At 41.4% G+C, this 19,858-nt stretch overlaps 1 protein-coding gene across 12 annotated transcripts in view; it reads right to left on the bottom strand.

The window, feature by feature from the left end:
- Positions 1-4,720: 4,720 nt before the first annotated feature.
- LOC119177298 (uncharacterized) overlaps positions 4,721-19,858 on the bottom strand; it is a 53,640-nt gene continuing 38,502 nt past the window's right edge. For 10 of the 12 annotated variants that reach the window (XM_075889121.1, XM_075889126.1, XM_075889119.1 and 7 more), the window contains 9 exons: positions 17,973-18,027; positions 15,325-15,465; positions 13,740-13,900; positions 12,449-12,565; positions 11,950-12,098; positions 8,800-8,971; positions 7,148-7,260; positions 6,077-6,161; positions 4,721-4,916 (listed from right to left, as the gene is read on the bottom strand). In XM_075889121.1, the coding sequence (XP_075745236.1) occupies positions 4,863-4,916; positions 6,077-6,161; positions 7,148-7,260; positions 8,800-8,971; positions 11,950-12,098; positions 12,449-12,565; positions 13,740-13,900; positions 15,325-15,465; positions 17,973-18,027 (1,047 nt within the window). In that variant the 3' untranslated portion in view covers positions 4,721-4,862. The remainder of the gene's footprint in view (positions 4,917-6,076; positions 6,162-7,147; positions 7,261-8,799; positions 8,972-11,949; positions 12,099-12,448; positions 12,566-13,739; positions 13,901-15,324; positions 15,466-17,972; positions 18,028-19,858) is intronic. The other 2 variants (XM_075889122.1, XM_075889117.1) reach the window with 1 other exon arrangement.

Raw genomic sequence — 19,858 nt, 5'->3', positions numbered from 1 at the left:
GGGATAGCACAAGGAAAGAAAATACATTGTGTGTGCTTTCTGAGCTTGTGGAGTCATTTGCCTAGAGAAGAAGGCAATCTTTAGCCTACTTTGAGAATTTGTTGTGAATCGCATGCCGCTTGCTGCGCTATACTGTTTGGCTTGTGTGTCCTCGGTAGCCTCAACTACTGATCGGCAGCGTTTTCTTACAATGCTCGAAAAGTGTTGCAGGGCCCCTTTAAATTTTAAGAAGGGCTTCGTGGGCAAAGCGGATTTCTCCTGGATAGGTGATTTCACGGTTCAGCACTCCGACAATGCAGTAAAACCCCCTTTACAAGCAGTACATCCGGATTAATATGCATCTATTGGTTCCTTGTCAATACTTCGAAATTTTCAATAATTTAAGTTCAAATCGAAGCAAATTCGAAAAGCCTACCATTTGTTCGAATATACGCACAAGCCTAGAAGTTACTGCTCTTCGTTTTTCCGAAGACAACCTTACATTTTGTTACTTCTGCCCCGCCGCGGTGGTCTAGTGGCTAAGGTACTCGGCTGCTGACCCGCAGGTCGCGGGATCGAATCTCGGCTGCGGCGGCTGCATTTTCGATGGAGGCGGAAATGTTGTAGGCCTGTGTGCTCATATTTGGGTGCAGGTTAAAGAACCCCAGGTTGTTGAAATTTCCGGAGCCCTCCACTACGGCGTCTCTCATAATCATATGGTGGTTTTGGGACGTTAAACCCCACATATCAATCATTTCGTTACTTCTGTGACTTCAGCAACCAATAACTTTCCAGAAAACCTCTTCATACTTGTAAAATATATATGATGTTATCTCATGCTTTAGTTACGGTACTAGAAACACAAGCTGTGTAAACTTTTTATGCATTCTATTTACTATCTAGAAAAATCAATCTGATGACATTTGTACTTTTGAAACAACTTGCATCTATCTTCTCTGCATGTGCTCTATGGTGAGAATCAATAAAATAAAAGGTTCAAGGGCATGTGGTTCAATAATTGGTTCCTTGTGTCTGAAATGTAATTTGCACTCCGTAAATAGGAGGTAATGCGGAAGGTGTCGTATTTAACTTCAAGTTCTCTAGCACAAACTCCTACTATGGTCAACAAACTTAATTGAGGCACCGAGACACCATTCTTGCTCGACAAAATCCCACAGTCCACTGCAGCATGCAGCGAATTGTTAATAACTCTGTTAATTTTATGGGGAGACCTAATAAAAAGATTAAGCACCTTGTAACAACATTTAAGGAAGAATATTCCAACAAATAATGTAATTTTTTATAGAACCGACTATAAAGAAACAGCCTATTCAAGTAAATGTGTGTACTACTCAATGCAATAATAATCATCATCAGCCTGACTACGTCCACTGCAGGACAAAGGCCTCTCCCATGTTCCACCAGTTAAACCGGTCCTGTGCTTGCTACTGCCAATTCATACCCGCAAACTTCTTAATCTCATCTGCCCACCTAACCTTCCGTCTCCCCCTAACCCGCTTGCCTTCTCTGGGAATCCAGTTAGTTACCCTTAATGACCAGCGGTTATTCTGTCTGCGTGCTACATGCTTGGCCCATGTCCATTTCCTCTTCTTGATTTTAACTATGATATACTTAACCACCGTTTGTTCCCTAATCCACCCTGCTCTCTTCTTGTCTCTTTAGGTTACACCTACCTTTTTTCTTTCCATTGCTCGCTGAGTCGTCCTCAATTTAAGCTGAACCCTCTTTGCAAGTCTCCAGGTTTCTGCTTCATAACCAAGTACCAGCAAGGTGCAGCTGTTATATACCTTCCTCTTGAGGGATAGTGGCAATCTACCTGTCATAATTTGAGAGTGCTTGCCAAATGTGCTCCACCCCATTCTTATTCTTCTAGTTGGTTCAATCTCCTGGTTCGGCTCCGCGTTTATTACGTGCCCTAAGTAGACATAGTCTTCTACAACTTGAAGTGCGCTATTACCTATCTTGGAGCGCTGCTCTTTTCCGAGGTTGTTGTACATTACTTTTGTTTTCTGCAGACTAATTTTAAGACCCACCTTTCTGCTTTCCTTGTCCAACTCCGTAATCATGAGTTGCAATTCGTCCCCCGAGTCACTCAGCAATGCAATGTCATCAGCGAAGCGCAAGTTACTAAGGTACTTTCCATTAACTCTTATCCATATCTGTTCCCATTCTAGGCTTCTGAAAACCTCCTGTAAGCACGCGGTAAACAGCATTGGGGAGATTGTGTCCCCCTGCCTTACACCCTTCTTGATTGGTATTCTGTAGCATTCTTTATGAAGCACTATGGTAGCAGTTAATCCCTTGTACATTTCTTTCAGGATGTTTATATATACTTCATCGACGCCCTGATTTTGAAGTGTCTGCATGACGGCTGATATTTCTACTGAATCAAACGCCTTCTCGTAATCTAATTAATTATATTGCAATTAATGCAATCAATCAAATCGAAGACTGTCACCCAAAACCTTGTGGTTGCACCAAGTGTTATTTTTCTTGAGCTCAGTCTACATCACTTGAAAGCTATATTACCGAGTAGTGGCATAGCCAGAAATCTTTTGCTGCAGGACAGGGGTGGGGTAATGTTTGTATGTCCGTGCATGCATCTGTATTTGTGCGTGTATATACACACATGTAAAACTAACAAATTCAAAGAGGGCGGATGAAATTCCCTGGCTGTACCAGTGTTTCTGAACCTAAAAATGTAATCTCGCAGTGTGGTCTAGTAGTAGTAGAAAACATTACGCAGTACGGGCCAACCTGAATTGTTTGGGAGTCTTGCACCTAATTACGTTGAACTGCATATCACTTGCCAGTGTGCTCTGAATGACCACTCAAAATGAATAGCACCTTACATATGGTTTGCAAACACATTAGGGCTTTTAGCTTGTACGTGTACTTCATTACGTTACTGTCTTACCGGATACTGGACAGAATCTGTGCATGCGCGGGTCTTTAGGGAACGTAATACTTTACGTAACGTAACTACCCACCGTATAGGCTTTACGTTTGCGGCCCTATCTCGCACATCCACCTTGCTTCGTAGGAACTCTCAACATCCGCATTGCGGAGACTCCAGCCGTAGAGCCAAAGTGCGAGCGCCAATATTGATTACATTATTTCAGCCGGATTACCAAAGCTAGAATGGCCTAGAACAGCGGTTCTCAAATGGGGGTCCGCGAAGCCATTTCTATAATCCGCGATACCTTCACCCGCATTTTTCTTCAAGCGTGACTGTGCCACGTATTGATGAACTGTCCAAAATAAAGTGATGTGGCTCGTTTGTTTAATGTTTTTGGTAGCAATAAAAGGCGCCTGTTTCAAGCTCTAGTTGTGTTGATTTACCTACGTGCGCTGAACGTTGTGTTAATATCCGTCCCCTCCACTGCAAAGGGTCCCCCATCACTTCCATCAGTCCACAAGGGGTCCCGACACATCCATGGCTGAGAACCACTAACCAAGAACATCAAACCCATAAAAAGTGTGGACCCGGTTACTTCCCCCACAAACTGGATAGGCGCCGCCATATAGAGAGGCAAAAATGAACCAGGCAATCGCAAAATTGTTATTGCAAAAACGTTGTGCATTGTACATCTGGTGTAAAAACATTGCAGCGGTGTTATTATTACCGAGTTACCTTTTTAATCATTTTCATCTCAAAAACATTAGACGTAAGCCACAGTGTTCATGGCTGGCATTACACGAAGTGTCACAAGATGTCCACACCATCACGTAAGCACCTTTGTATTTCTCGACTCTTTTGCGCATAGGAGGACACGATAAAATAACATCTTGTCATTTTGCCGCAGCGGTGATTCAATCCTATCTAAGCTAAATATAGTTTGAATGCAGTTAGCATCAACATTTATGGTTTTCAAAAATGTAATAGTATATGTTTACGTACGTTTGTAGAATACAATCTCTTGCCATTCAAATAACTTGTTATATACAGCAAAACGTTTTGTTACTTGCATGTAAAATGTGGCAAAAACATCAGACATACTTCGATTAAGATATACACTTTGATGTTTTTAACAATATCTCCCCAAACAGATCAACTTTATCTTTTTAGCATCTTCTGTCATTATGAAGCGGATTCTAGCAGGTATTTGTAACTTTACTTACGATTTATTTTGACAAATCTTGCAATAAATTTAGCACAATTGCTGCTATATTATACTAAATTATCTCCAAAATTTTAATGTACTCTCTCTTTCTTTCTTCGAAGTGTTGTGCCATTTCTTAGCACTATAACGTACTATTCAAAAATCAATATTAATGAGAACTGACAAATGATTGTGCCACGGAAAGTATTGGGGATGCTATTAGAAGTAATTGCAATGATGTTGTGCAGAAATAAAAATGGACAAAAAGACAACTTGTCGTTGGCAGGGACCAAACATGCAACCTTAGAATAACGTGTCCGATGCTCTAACAGTCGAGCTACTACGGTGGCATTCGCCCCGTGCACTTTATGGTGTATGTATATGCACTTAAAACGCGGGAGCGTCAGTCAGCGCCACCTGTTGCCATTGAGGCGAGTGTGGTACATTCATTATTTGCTGTTGGTGTCACATAGCACGTTATTACGAGCTGGCAACTGACCAGTAATTTCTTGCATACTACCTGAAGGCATCAGGTCTGCCAGAACAAGACCCTCGCTATGAAGAAAGGAAAGACAAATTTAAAGGCTTGTTTTGAAATCAAGTACAACTTGCACCGGTAACATTCCTGTTAATTTATTATAATGAAGCCTATATGTTCCGACAAACTTGTCTCATGATTTTTTTTTTTTTTTTCGTGAAAGAAATGACAGTCTTCTATGATGGTGAGGGCATTGGGACAACAGCCACAGAGCAGCCGCATCACAAGTCGTAATCTGCCACACTCTGCCTGAGATACTCTTCGTACAGTCGTTGCTGAAAAGAGATAATATTTGATGAACACTCGACACTACATCAGTAGAAAGCTGTTGACCCAAAATGTTTCTTTAATTTTAAACCGTAGAGGCATGGCAAAAGGTAAAAGTACATACAGCTACTGTTTTATTACACCCTTTTAAAGGGGCCCTACAACACTTTTCCAAGAACCCGCAGAATGGCTTCATGAAAGAGCTTATTAACTGATGAATTGACTGCCAGAAAAGTTTGTAGAATCCGTCCAGTCCAAGCGGAGTTACAAAGATTTGTCGCACTTTGCAATTGCCTTCTCTCTTCTCTCGTCACGGCGAAAACACCGGAAGCTAAACAGGGAGGAATAGCAGAGTTAAAAAGTACGTAATGCGTGCCTTATAACCTTTAACAGTTTCTTTTTCTTTTCTTCGAACACGCAAGTTTTTAGTGTGATTGCCCTCTCGCGCATGGACATGTGGCAGCCTCCTGAAGCGAACGCATAAACACTTGAGCGCGCCATGCTCAAATAAGCCAAAGGCATGATGCTCGGGACCGAGAATAAATAATTCTTTAGTATATAGAATCATTTGTCGAGAGAAGAGAGTGATCTTTCGTTGACTGAGATTTTATTGCAAGTTCCAGGCTGCCTTCTGCGCTATATACTCGGTTCGCACATTTTGGGAGCCTCGACTATCAATAGGCAGCGTTTTTTACCATGTTCAAAAAGCGTTGCAGGGCCCATTTAACACAATAGCATTAAGGAGCTCATGTCACAGAAAGTCCAGAGTAGTCGGCGATAATGCAATCTCGTTGCACTCTTCGAGGCAGAGTTTAAGCGTCATCCAATTTTTCGTTTATTTCTGCATATTCGTCTTTAATTTTTTCTGTTTTTGACAATTCCACAGTATTCTTGTCACTGGCCGCAAACTAATTTAGCAGACAACTCTAGAAAATAAATTTAATGTGAGACAACAAATTGAGTGCTTTGAGGTTTCACTTCTTTTTAATCACACACACCAAAATATTATTTTTTGATTGTTAACGAACTTCAAGATAACACGAAGAACTGTTGTTCAAGGCAGAACACTTATTTAATTCAACTGAACACTACCGTTTTCTAAATCCTCAAGTGTAGAACTATAAAGCACATAAGTTTAAGAGCCACTGTCAAGAAATAATCGTCTCACCTTCTTAGGTTTCACGTAATCCCTGAGGTAACTTTGAGCTTCCAAAAGCGTACGTTTCTCTTGCCTCGTCAGTATGGGCTTGAGCCTGAAAAATCGAAAGAGGCATTACGACTTCTTCTACAGCAATAAAAAGCATGTGCTTTAATGCATTTTGTATACTGCAGCTCCTTACCCAATATGTCAACCCGCAGATGAGCAGTAGGGCCGGTACAACAAAACAAATGAACTCACCAAGAAAAATAAGGGGTTCTTTGCAAGTGAAGTAACTCGGAATGCCTAAGCAATTATGCCGAATTCCAATTGTGTAGCCCCGTCTCTCAACAACGCTGCCAAAGTGGCAAAGCACTGTGTTGTTGCCGCACAAGGCACAGACGAGGTGTCACTAGTGAGGCCCATACGTGCGTGATAAAACGAAAGTTCGTCATGTGTCTGCCATGTATGAAATAATAAGGTATCCGTGTGGAGGGCATCAAAGAAAGGAGACGTTTATGCTCCAGTTGCATCATTTTTCCTGGTTACAAATTTAACAGCACCTTCAAGCAATTGCTTCGGAAACACCCTATCACACCCTAAACACCATAAATGAGACAGACCCTACCGACGTCTGTGCATGTGGCTTATGTTGCAGTACTGCAATTCTCTGCTAAGGGCCTTAGGCTTAATTTATATGCAATCTTTGATTTGTACATTTTTTTATCGCACTTCAACTATCTTTGCAGGGTTCTATCTGCCATTTTCTCATTTGATTCTATAACTCGATATATGCTGCTATTGCAAACAGACAGCTCGCATATTCTCTTCCCGTGCTTATCGCACATGATGAGAATTCAGATGCTTAAACATGAAAACAATTTTGGAAATCTCTCTCAGTCTGAAACATTTTAACAGCTAAGTCTTGACTGAACTTTGCTAATTCTGATAGTCAATAGTAGTTCAGCAATGTATACAAACATACGATGCAAACTTCACGACTCCGCTGTAGCAACAAAAACACTCCTAGAATGGTGCGTAAACATCCACTACACTCTATCCACCATCAAGGACACATTACTAGAGGAGACAGCAACACACCTTGACTGCCACTTGGCGATAAGTAGGATGAAAATGGAGATGGCAAAGAGCGCCAGCATCACGCCCAGCCGAATGGAATCCGGAAGCATGCCCGACAATACCTGTAGGGGTAGCTGCACACCAGAAAGGCAAAAAATATAATTTTTGATGGTGATCCTGTGTATACAAGCCAGTGATAGAGTGAGTTAAATTGCAATGGCTTGAAGAGACACTAAAGTGAAAAAAAAAAAAAAAAAAAAATCGGTTTAGATTGATAAATCGTACTCCAAAAACTCTATTTTCAACGATTTCACTGTCATAGGCTCACTAAAAGAAGAAAAAGTCAAGATCAACGTTTTCATTTCCAGACTTTGTGCCGGAATGTCCGCATGTGATGCCACGAATTCCGACATGTTTTATTTGTATTTCTGCCACACTGGCCCAACGAAATTTTCCGAAATTTGGTATGAGAAGTCAAGCCTCTCCAGAAGACAATGTATTTCATACTAGCCAATTAGGAACTACATAGATCCAAGTAACCATCATCAAAATCCATGATGTCATGACGATTGGTGCAGGAACTTCGTGGTTCGGTCAGCACACTCATTTTCTTTTTGCTTGCACATTTTCTTGCTTTCTAAGCATCTTCTTGTGACATGCATGCTGATTTTGGTATTGATAAAAAGTAAACTACTAATACGAGAAAGTTCGTTTTCCTCTTTGCTGTCTCTAAGAATGCACTGCTGCCAGTCCACCTTCACGTAGCTTACATCATCCACCAAAATAAGTGTTCTAATTGCAGTTAGAAATGCTCATATACAAGCTAACATCCTGAATTACATTCACACAATTTCACTATTGCAGGTGAGATTTGCAGACGACATTTAAAAAACTGAAGTAAAGCTTCTAACAAAAAGCAACATTTTTATGTCAGTATAATTTCACGCTAAACAAGCCCAAATTTGGCAGGTAAACCAATCTCTCCATTTTATTATAACAGTCTGTGAAAAACTGCACATTGTGAAACACACAATCCGGCATAGACAGTGATTCTAATTATGCACCTGAATAGATACAGTCGCAAATCGATTTTTTTTTTCTTCAGTGTCCACTCTACTTGGAAGCACCGAGTGCAATTCTCTATGACAATTTTACTACGTCATGTTAAAAGTAGCACGCTCAAGCGAATTCGCTTCGGTAACGCATTATTTAAAACTTCTTTTTTCGTTCATACAGTGAAAAGCCGACAGATTGCTTGCTTTGAAAATGAAATCCAGATCTTGTGATGACCCATTCGCATCTTATCGTGAATTTCAAAGTACTTTTTCAGTATTCAGAATAATTTAGTGCAATGAAAATGTTCCTGATGCTTCGAAGTTCACCTACATTTCAGAACAGAGTACCTTCTAGGCCAATAAGCAACTGACTAGACATGCATAGACCTCATCAAAACTCAACCTCTTCCCTTGTGACAGCAATAACTTTACTGCAGCAGAAGCATAATGTGCGGCTACTGGTTACTTTTTATAATCACCCTTAGTGCCATTCAAACTCAACAGCCAATAATAAATAAGTCAATCAATCAAAGCTCACTAATTTCATTGTTAGCATCTTAAACTCAACTGTCAATAAGTCAGTTAATAAGCAATCAACTAATTAACGGTATCACACACCATAAAGAGGTAGAGGAACTCAACAACTGTTGGCCCAAGGTATGAGAAGAGGACCTCCTCTGGGGCGTTGCGGAGGGCAAGGTTGAGCAAAAGCAGCGATGGCAGTGCAAGTCCAAACAGTCCTAGACACAGTCCCCTGCCACCCGTGCTGAGGTTCTCCGATCTTGCATTGCTGTCATAAAACAAAAGATTCAACTCCATGTGAATGGAACTATGAGCACAGCCATAATGAAACTACACAAGCCCAACTACACAAGATTTTAAAGACATTACGATAGGAATTGGAAACTAAACAGGAGATTTTGGCTGCAACCCAAGTGAGCAACAATGCTTAATACAGTGAAATCCCGTTATAACGAACCTCAGATTAACGATTTTTTCAGATTAACGAATATTTCGGAAATCCCCTTACAAATGTCCATTGGTTCAATGTAAAAATATTTCACTACTACGAATTTCAGAATAACGAATGTTTCAGAATAACGTATCAAATTTTATCACCCTGGTACCTTAAGAGCACTTCAAAATAACGAATTTCTAGCGTAAAAATTACGTGCGGAGGTCTAAATGCCCAGCGCCATATGTGGCACTATCATCATCATCAGAGCTCCTGCTCATTTCTCCATGCGTTGCCTTATGCTAAATGCGCACTAGCCTGGCTAGCCCTATCGCCATCGCCAGTACCTTGTTTTCGATGTTTTTTTTTTTTTTTTTTGCATGCTCGTTGAGCCAGGTTGAGCCTAACCTCGCCGCCTTTGTTTTGTTACGTCGACCGGCAACGTCGCACGATTGTCGTACGGCTTTCTCGTTTTAAAGGTTAGAGTGATTCGTTTCTGCGTTCGCGATGAGCTCCGGAAGCAGCGCGAAAAAGAAACGGAGGCAGTTTTCTTTGAAAGAAAAAGTGGATATTCTTTCTCAAGTGGACGCCGGTAAAAAACAAATCCACATTGCGAACTAGATGGGGGTTGCACCATCAACTGTCGCAACCATCCTGAAGGACCGACAAAAGATCCTCGAGCTGCATCGAGGGTCCCAACTCGCACCGTCAAGAAAACGGCTCCGACTTGGGAATTTCCAAGAAGTGGATGCTGCAGTACTGACTTGGTTCAAGGACGCGCGTTCTCAAAATGTGCCGGTGTCGGGACCCATACTGCAGGAAAAAGCCCGGCAATTCGCTGATGCTTTGGACATCACAGGCTTCGAAGCAAGCGCGGGGTGGCTTCATCGTTTCCGTGAAAGGAATGGAATCCCCTGGCAAGTGGTGTCTGGTGAAGAGAAGGCGGCAGACGCAGCAAGCGCTGCTGCATGGAGGGATGAGAAGTTCCGCGAAATCGTCGCTTCATACTCCGAAGATGATATATTCAATGCGGACGAAATGGCGTTCTTCTATCAAATGCTTCCTGATAAAACCATGCATTTTAAAGGGAACAGCTGCAAAGGCGGCAAGCAGTCCAAAGTCTGGATTACGGTATTGTTATGCTGCAATTCCACAGGCACCAAGAAGCTGAAGCCCTTGGTGATCGGCAAATACAAGAAGCCTTGGTGCATGAGGAACGTTGTTTCATTGCCGTGCGATTATCGGGCTAATTCACGCGCGTGGATGACACGAGAGTTATTCTCTGAGTGGCTACTAAAGGTGGACGATGAGATGAGGAGCGCAGGTAGGAAAATGCTGATTATCGCCGACAACTGCTCGGCGCATCTTGTTAATGTCAGGCTGACAAATGTACAGCTGGAATTCTTGCCTCCGAACTGTACGTCCTTGCTCCAGCCACTGAACCAAGGCATCATAAAAAGTGTCAAGGCCCATTACCGGACACGCCTGGTTCAGCGATTGCTGATAAATCTTCGGATGAAGCTGCCTACCTCCATCAATGTGCGACAGGCCACAGAAATGGTTACCGGGGCCTGGTGGAGCGTTACATCAACCACCATCCAGAACTGCTGGAGGAAGGCAGGCTTGGTAGTAATGCCATCTGAATCTGAACAAGGCAGCGAAGAAAGCGACGCGAGTGGCATGTGGCAAGAAGTCGTCGAAAGACTCGCGATGGATGCCTCGGTGACGTTCGAGGACTATGTGCAGTGCGACGACGAAGCATGCACGTCAGCCGAACTGACGACCGATGACATCGTCAGTGCTGTTCGTGGTGATAACAGCGACGAGGACGCCAATGGCGAAGACGACGCTGAGACCGCGCCCGTTAGCCAACCAGAAGAATCGCTTTCCAACGCCGACATCATGGAATGCGTGCGAAAGATGCGCACTTACCTTGGCAGGTGCAGCAATGCCACCGAAGCAGAGCATAAGAATGTGGACAACTTCGAAGCGTTCGTCCTGCGGCAGTTGAGCGGCACCCGCCAGGCCAAGATCACCGACTTTTTCAAATAAACGTGCGCTCATTCCGGAATACTTCGCGTTTTGTTTCTTTTCACGCTCGTCATAAAATCAAGCATTTGCGGATGTGTACACAGCAAAGGTAGGCGACTCCTTTTGTTGCATTTACGATTTTTAATGCGAATTTTCGATGTTTTCACTATAACAATATTTCAAAATAACGAACTATTTTCCGCGGTCCCTTCAAATTCGTTGTATCGAGATTTCACTGTAATTGATGAAGTTTTAGATCCCAAAACCACGTTATGATTATGAGAGACACCATGGTGGAGGGCTCTAGAGATTTTGATCACCTGGGATTTTTTAATGTGCACCTATAAATCTAAGTATGCGGGCCTCGAGCACTTTCGCCTCAATCGAAACTGTGGCCACTGCAGTTGGAATATGATGCCGCGATCTACCGGTCAGAAGTCAAGCGCCACAGCCACTAGACCATCGTCACGTGTAATGACAACACCTCCATCTAAAACGTATATACTTTCAGTAATATTCTTAACATTGCCTGCAACAGTTACTTAGCACGATGACGTTGCCCTGTTAAGGACAAGGACGCAAGTTTTAACTTCCAACAGCAGTGGTTACATTTCAATGGGAGACAGATGAAAAAAATACCCATGTACATGCTGTAAAGTACACGTTCAAGAACACCAGCCGATCAAGATTAGAGTCCCCACTGCGGTGCACTTCGTAATCACAGGTGTTTTCAACACAGAAAACCTTAGCATATCATTTTCTAAGCGAGACTTCGAACTTACTTGTCCCGGCTAATTCTGAGCGACACTTCACTGCTGAGTTGCTCGCAGTCGTGCTCGAGAGAGTTGAGTGCATTCTGTACGGTCTGGTTGATGGTTTTCTCAATGTCCTTGCACACCTCTTCGATCTGGTTGACACAGCGCACCGCTTGCTGGTTGAAATAAAAAAAAAACACGATATGCAACTAGCTACAAGCCACACGCTGTTCACTCATGACAAATTTTTCATTCTGCAGTCTGCAATAAATAATTACAATGCCTACAGCACCGTTTCTTGAAAACTACCAGGGTTTTACTTGCTTAGGCAGGGCACAGCTTGAGTTTGAGACGCTCAGTTTGAGCTCCCGCACTGAGCAACTCAAACTGAAGATGTGTCCCGTGCAAGCGACTGAAATGAAGCAAGCTTCCAGTTCGCATTGGACTTGCTTACTTAGCACACAGATTTCAAATTTAGCTAATAAAAAATCTGATCTTGGCCAGTGTCACAAAATCATGGCAGTACTCGAGATGGATGGCTGACCTTGCTTGCATCTGGAATGTAGATGGCCGGCATGTCGAAGCCGCAGCGGTTCAGGCCTGGCCGCTTGCAAAGCTCCTGGACAATCTGCATCATGACTTTCTAGAAAACAAAAACAAAAAATGAAAAGGCAGTCATGCTAGTTCACTGTAGGTTATAAATAATTGCATGCAATGGAAACCAATGATTGGCCCAACATTCGGACAGTACGCTTTGCTTCATGACATCACAAAATTAGACATAGCTATTGTTTAGGATAGCACAGGTCAGTCTAAAAGAATAACTACGAGAACAACAAGATAGGCGCTGAGGTGATAGTTTTTGAAAGTTTCAGGGCCTTTGTTGTAAGCAAAGAAGGGCTACATAAACAATGGTACGTTGCAAACAGAAAAACCTATCCAACAGGCTCTGCAAATCTTCTTTTGAAACTATGATCATAGAGTTAAAGTTTTGTTATTTAATTGGTACTTGTTCCATTAGAAAAGAGCAGCATAAGAAATAGTGAAAGCTTCTCCAAAAGGTTGCCAGAAACATTCAGTTTGTTTGATCTAAACAGAAAGTTTCGCATTTTTTCTTTACTTGGTGCACGTTAGACAGAACAGTCTGTAAAGTGTACAATAACATGCAGCGACAATACAATGTTCTGCCTCAGTAACAGAACCATCAGACTACGTCACTGATCTTGAACCTTGTTTCCTCTCCTGGTCAACAAATTATTCCCTACTTGGGTGTGCACCCACTATACTGCAAGTGAACGAGCAACCTCATTTGATATGAGGTGGAACCTGACGCCCACGATATCAAAGGGACCCTGCAACAGGCACGTCTGCAGAGACATATGAAAAACTGGTTTCACAACTACTATCAGTTAATCAAACGCTTTCACAATTTCAATGGCAGAAAAAAGAAAAGACCAACAAGTTCACTATACGGGGTCTCAGAGCCAAAGGTTGTTGCGGACCTCTTGTCAGCAACATCTTTAAACAAAGAAAGTGAAATGCAAGCAGCATACTTTGAAAATGCACAGCATGAAACCGTTAAAAATACGATGTTTACATAATAAAAGGACAAACACATGACAGAAATTAAAGGTCTTAGGTATTGACAAGATGTGATAACAACTCATTTTTGAAGATTAAAACGGGAACACACCTAATCAGATAGGTGCCTATTCCACAATTATGAGATAGGAAACTACGGCACGCCTCCCAAAGATATAAAGTATCAGAGGCCACAAAAGATTTAGCAGCTGAACAGAGCCAGGACGCTTGCTCACCTGCCTGTCTGCTTCATGGCCCGCTTCGTCGGCTTTGCTCAAGTAGAAGCGCATCTTGTCAACGAATTTGTCGTTAAGCTCTTCGACGATGTTGAGTGTGCGCTTACACAGGGCTTGACCAATAGGGTCGAAGAACACAAAGATGAGATCGGCCATCTGGCCTGCACACAGCGAAGCCAAAGCCAGAGTTTCAGACCACAAAGTGTTACCAAGTTCGAAATCAGATGAAGAAACCGACAAGAGCCCCTGAACATTCCAGCGCATAAGGCATTGAGATAAATTTCAACGTATAATAGAGAAGAAATGTTGTATGTAGGTGCCTCAATACCATGAACATGAACATAAATGATCTACTAAGCATAAAAAGTACACACTGAAACACATTTCAAACTTGCAATTTTGTTACTACTGAAATTAGGATGCAGTACAGGTCACAGGTGAGACATTATTTCATCACTGCAGTGTTTTCGATTAACTGTTTTGAAAGCATCAAAAAAGCATATACTGTTGCATGTGCAAACTCCGCAAAATTTTTTGGCGCTAGTTGTTTTTAATATCAGAATGGTAACCACAGCCTATGAGTGGTGTTGCTTTCTTGTATAAATGCCATTGCGGTGTGTTCACTGCTGTTATAGATGTAAATAATAACACTGTTTTGTGCTCTGCAAGCTATTACACATAAGTAATTACAAAAGCCATGTGACCCGATTCCATACATTTGTACAATTGCTGGTCAAAATAAATTAAAATTGAAATTTACATGAACGTATAAATTATTTCTCACCTTATACGGCCAATTCACTGGCAAGACATGTGTACACGACTGCCAGTATATGAATGCTTAAGTAACATCTACTGACAACGATAAGATGAAAATATTTTCTAATGACATGCATTTTGATAATGGCTTTATTAATTCAATCTGTAATAAATTTTTCACCCTTTTGACAAAGTAGAAAAACGTTATCAATGAAGAAGTATATTTCTTGCAAGTGGAGCTATTTCCACATTTAACATACAAGCAAAATGTATAAGCACCATTTCTAAAGAACAACTACACTAATATAGATAAGTTTGAATTTATGGGAAAGCACTAGCTATGACCTATTGATTGAAAACAATGTTTATTTTTTTCATTCTGAAATTGAGCAGTATGACAGTGTTCTTAAAATAACAAAAGCATCAAGTCCATTCCTCTCTCAATGCACAACAAAAATAACCATTGTAACTGATCAGGTTTAACATATGACGGAAATAGAGCACTTGCAAAGCTCAGATAACTGAAGTAGTGATATTGTGTGAACTTCAAATGATTATTACATTGGATCATTCTAAACAGCCCAGCCCTTTACCAAATAGAAATACCTGCTGTCAGTACCGAGTTAAAAAATTGATAGACCACACATTTGTTTTTTAATCGACAGATCCCAAGCAATCGTATAAAACCTTCGAGAATTTAAACAAGAAAGCTAGGCTTCTTAAAATCCATTTTAGAAAGCAATGGTACTTCTTGGTGTTTCATACCCCGAATTTCACTAAGCGTGGCGATGTGTATTATGTAAGGGGAAAATGCTCGGACACCCACCAAGCCAGAGGATCGTCTTGTTGACATCGTACGGATACTTCATGTCACCGTCGACCAATCCTGGCGTGTCAATGAACGTCACCAAACTGAACCTCTTCTGCCTCGAGGTGGAGATCTCAGTGGTCAGGTAATCCACCACACCTGGAATGAGGCAGCACGAAACCACAATGTGGGAGGAATGAAAGGAAAATTAAGACATTTGAAATGACCTTTCATAACTGCAGCCAAGCCAATCCACAAACTACATCTATAATGCAACGATTCCAGTGTTAACATTTTTTAGGGGTAAGTGGGTAGGGAACTACAAGCTAAAACAGTGCGCATAACATTGTTACTTAGAATTTAAAAACTAAATTGGCTCAAAATCAAGTATCATGTTCTAGGTCTGTTAAACTAAGCAAAAAAAAAGTTTATGATATGCGTGTGCATGGGAAGCTGGGGCACAAGATTAGGCAAGTGCAACAAAACCATCTCTTACTAATCTACGAAGCAAGATTCAGAGCACTGTGTCTTCGAAACTCTTGTTCATTTCTCTCTCAGGCTACACTACAATAAATGCTCATCAGAAATGTAAGCCCTTGACAGCAATTGTTTAATCTGGTTGGATTGCACGTCAAAAAGTGTTCAAATGAAGCACTTTGGCTAAAGTACACTGTACTTTTTCCCACCCAGGCAACTAGCTCTAATTATCATGGACAACAAACAGCCAGAGAAATAGAAAATACAACTAAATACAGTAAAATTTCAATATACTGCTAAGGCAAATACGGGATTGTTAAAAAGGATGTTGGGGGTGGCACTGTCTTCTATTGCAATACGTACCAAGATTGTCTACATGCAAACATCAGATTGATGCAACGACACATGCATTAACAGGGAACAAAACAACAGTGGCAAAATGCAAAAAGTCCAAGCAAGCAACCACTACAAGCGAAGCAAAATAAGAAATAAAACGAACGTGGATGGGTCCTGCAGGAGGGGGTGCCACTTGCGATGAGAGTTCAGCAGGAAACCAGCCCTTCATTGGGCAGCTTGCCCCATTGAAACAACAAGCCAGCAGCCCAAAGATGGGCTAATCCCCGTGCGAACGTGCTTGCATCCAGGAACAGTTTTTTTTTTTTTTTTCAGGCATACACAACACACAGATGCACAGAACCAAGGGTCCACTGACGTCAATTTTCAATCACAATGCAATCATACTAGAGTACATCAACTCCAAAAAGCAATGCATAAGGAACCATAAGTGTAGCATGCTCTCCAAGGCCGCATTCTAAAACTGCTTCATACTCTAGCAGCAATGTTTATCTGCTAGCATAAACAGAATGAAAATTACATAACCACAATGAAGTTTTATTATTGGACCCTTTTAAAAATTCACAAGTTCACTTCTCTGCACTGCTTATTTGCCCAATTAACGGCGGCTCCTGTTGCGCTTCAAGCGGAGACACGATCCTTGTTGAACATGCAGAAGCTTGTCTATTGTAAGTGTTTACATCTAGAGAGCTGATTTCACATTTTCCACGTCACTGCGTAAACAAACCACACTTGCGCAGAACACTTGCATTCAGTGACTAGCTGCTATTAGTTGTACAAACTGCATAGCAGGAAAGCTTACTTTACGATTTTGAAAAGGGTTTATTGCGTTTGTTTCTATTTGTACTCTTCCTAATATTGACACGCATCCTTATTTTATTATTTTGATGTGATTGGGCTCAGACCATAAAAAAACTGGCGGCACCATAATCTTTCCTAAAGCACATGAATGGTGTAGACTATTCTGGTCTGACCACACCCCAGTGATAACACTAGAATTTTCTGTCATACACGTATAAAGGACAGCGCATTCCACCAATGATCAGACCAGCAACGGCCAACTACTGTGCCCTCTGGAATCCGTGCGTAGCGTACACTAAGCATAATTCAAGTTTTCATTCTACGGACGACAGTTGGCCCAATAGAGGGCTCAGTTTTTGTTTTTTTAACCTCACGGCGGCATTTTTCGGTGTCACAACTACATGACAATGTTCATCTCCGCGTGTATGCTGCTCCTATATTTCATTTCAAAAGCTACATGAACAATGCTGATAAGGTGTCCTCATTACTCAGAAGGCAGCTATGATAGTGCGCGTTTACCAGTGCCAGCATCTACACTACATGAGGGCAATTTTATTAGGGCAGCCAATTGGTATTTCTAGTAAGAAGTCTTCTTTGACAGCTATGACAGCTTGCAACGCAGTGAGTGAAATTATACAAATGTCAACAAGGTAGGAGAGTTTCTAAAGTGGTCAAGAATGAAGCACCACAGTTACGGCAAGAGCAACCTGAGCAATATACCTTGTGGCGTGTTCCGACTAGCACACTATGTGACCTAAGGCCTACAGCATCTCTTTTTCTGCGATTCAAAAATTGCTTTACTTTCTATCATGACAACTTATCTCAATATACACTGTCAGCTATGTTACGTTTGTTCTCCACTACAAAACAAACAAAGCAATCTAGATTACAATAACTACATAATTTGGCTTTCACCTTTTTTTAGGGGGGTGTGGGGGGACTTCTTTGAACAACACTTTTCAGAGGCTAGCCAACATGCAGAAATTGATGCACTAAAGTAGAAATGTTGCTAGTGTCATAAATTATAACCTCACCTTTAATCTTCTGCAGTGGCTTGAAGTGTGGGTAGAGATGTAGGGTAGCATTTCCCTGCAACAAACAATGACATGACAACAAAACTTTAATGGTGGTAGTATTCTTTCTTTATGCTGATTAAGAAACTAAACATAAGAACACCACATAGCACACACAGTGTCATTACCTCTTTCCTCTGTAATCTCGTGTTTGGACAATTACGTGCAAATGACAAATGTTACACAACAAATAGAAGCACCACTCCTCACTTGCTTCCAGTTCGCCTTTGTGAAAATGCCTTCTTTTTACACGCTAGTAAGAATAGCCTAATAAGTGAGAAATCTGACAAATAATTTTCTATTAGGCAGGTCACACTTGCTGATATTGCCTGTCACATGTTGTAAAGTTCTTCAAGCGATCACTGATCCCACTGGAAAGGTATGTGCTACCATTTATTCGCTATACACACAGAACATTACAAAATGCCACAAACCATTCTGCTAGCTGAAAAACAAAATGCTGCTCAATATGTGATAAACTATTGGAGCAAGACAAGTTAATTATGTTACCATGTTCAAGAAAGGTATAAGCGAAAGCATAAAAAAAACATCTTGAACTTTCCTTTAGACTAATCTTTACATGACCAGCTCAAATTGAAAATGTCACGAATGTTGTATAATAGATTATTTGATATAAGCACAGCTATTTTTTGCTTTCAGCATAATTCTTGCTTCAGTAGATATCGTGCCAAAACCACCTAAATGAGGTGCCTAATGAGATGGAATACAAATGATCGAAAATCAGAACAAAACGAATGAGAGTCGCACGCAGTACCTACAGCCAACTGCAAAAGATGTAAAGGTTACCTGCTTGTAGTTGGAAATGGGCATCGAGCCATGAACTTTTCTGCAGTTGGGTGTGCATACTCTTATTAGTGCCACCTATTTATACCACAGCTGGATGAAAGCATTGTGTACCTCAGTATGACACTCTTATCATGCCTCATTGTTACTTTATTAGATGCCAACAGATAAAAAGATGTATTGTTCCTCGCACATAATTACAAGCACAGATGCACAAAGGTTGTTCTATCTGTGAAAAACAAACAAAAAATTTCTGTGTCGCTATAGACCTTGTCACAGATGGTTCTCTGGACGCTACCATAATCCTTTCAGTCAGAGAAGTACATGATAGTGCAAACTTGGAAAATAAAGATAGTGCGAACTTGGATTAAGACAATAGGCAGGCACAATGCCATATTAGCATGAGAGTTATTGGAAGCATTTCACATTAAGAAGAGAGGCGCGGGTTACATCAGTGATACACCTGCTTCACTTTTCCAAAATGAGATTTAGCTGTTTGATATGCGAGCGTGACCACTTTTTACCGATATTGATGCACACAAGTGCAGATAGTTGTAAACTGGTCTCTTATTCTTTCAAATAAACAGTTGAAGTCTAGAACCCGACCACTCTGTACCCTCCAACTTGTTTTCTCGAAACTTTATTTTCCAAGTAGGCGGTAACATGCAACCCTTTAATGTTAACCAGCTCGCCCATCAAGTCTTACTCAATCCTTTCTGTGCTGAATAGGTGTGACCCCAAGAAAACACACTGCCGAGGCTGCGATGTAAGCCTTTGTGCTCTCATGCCCCTGCCAAGCATGGTGGTGTTATTTCGATCACGCGAAAAGGCCTATATGATTCACTACACAAAATCATACGACCTCATGAGATAAGCACATTTACTGTTTACTGTTGGCGTCTATCTTATAAAAGGTCAGGTATTATCAGTGGTGTTTTCCCTGCACTGCCATTCATTATATTTGTGCGGACGACAACAGCTCCCTTAGTCAGGTGCTATCACAACAGTCAATCCGTCAAACGATAAGTGGCCATTCAAGTTTA

This window comes from Rhipicephalus microplus, chromosome 3 (genome assembly GCF_043290135.1).
Source record: "Rhipicephalus microplus isolate Deutch F79 chromosome 3, USDA_Rmic, whole genome shotgun sequence".
Lineage (NCBI taxonomy): Eukaryota > Metazoa > Arthropoda > Arachnida > Ixodida > Ixodidae > Rhipicephalus > Rhipicephalus microplus.
Note: the sequence above shows the minus strand (reverse complement) of the source record. Positions and strands in the feature narration are given on the sequence as shown.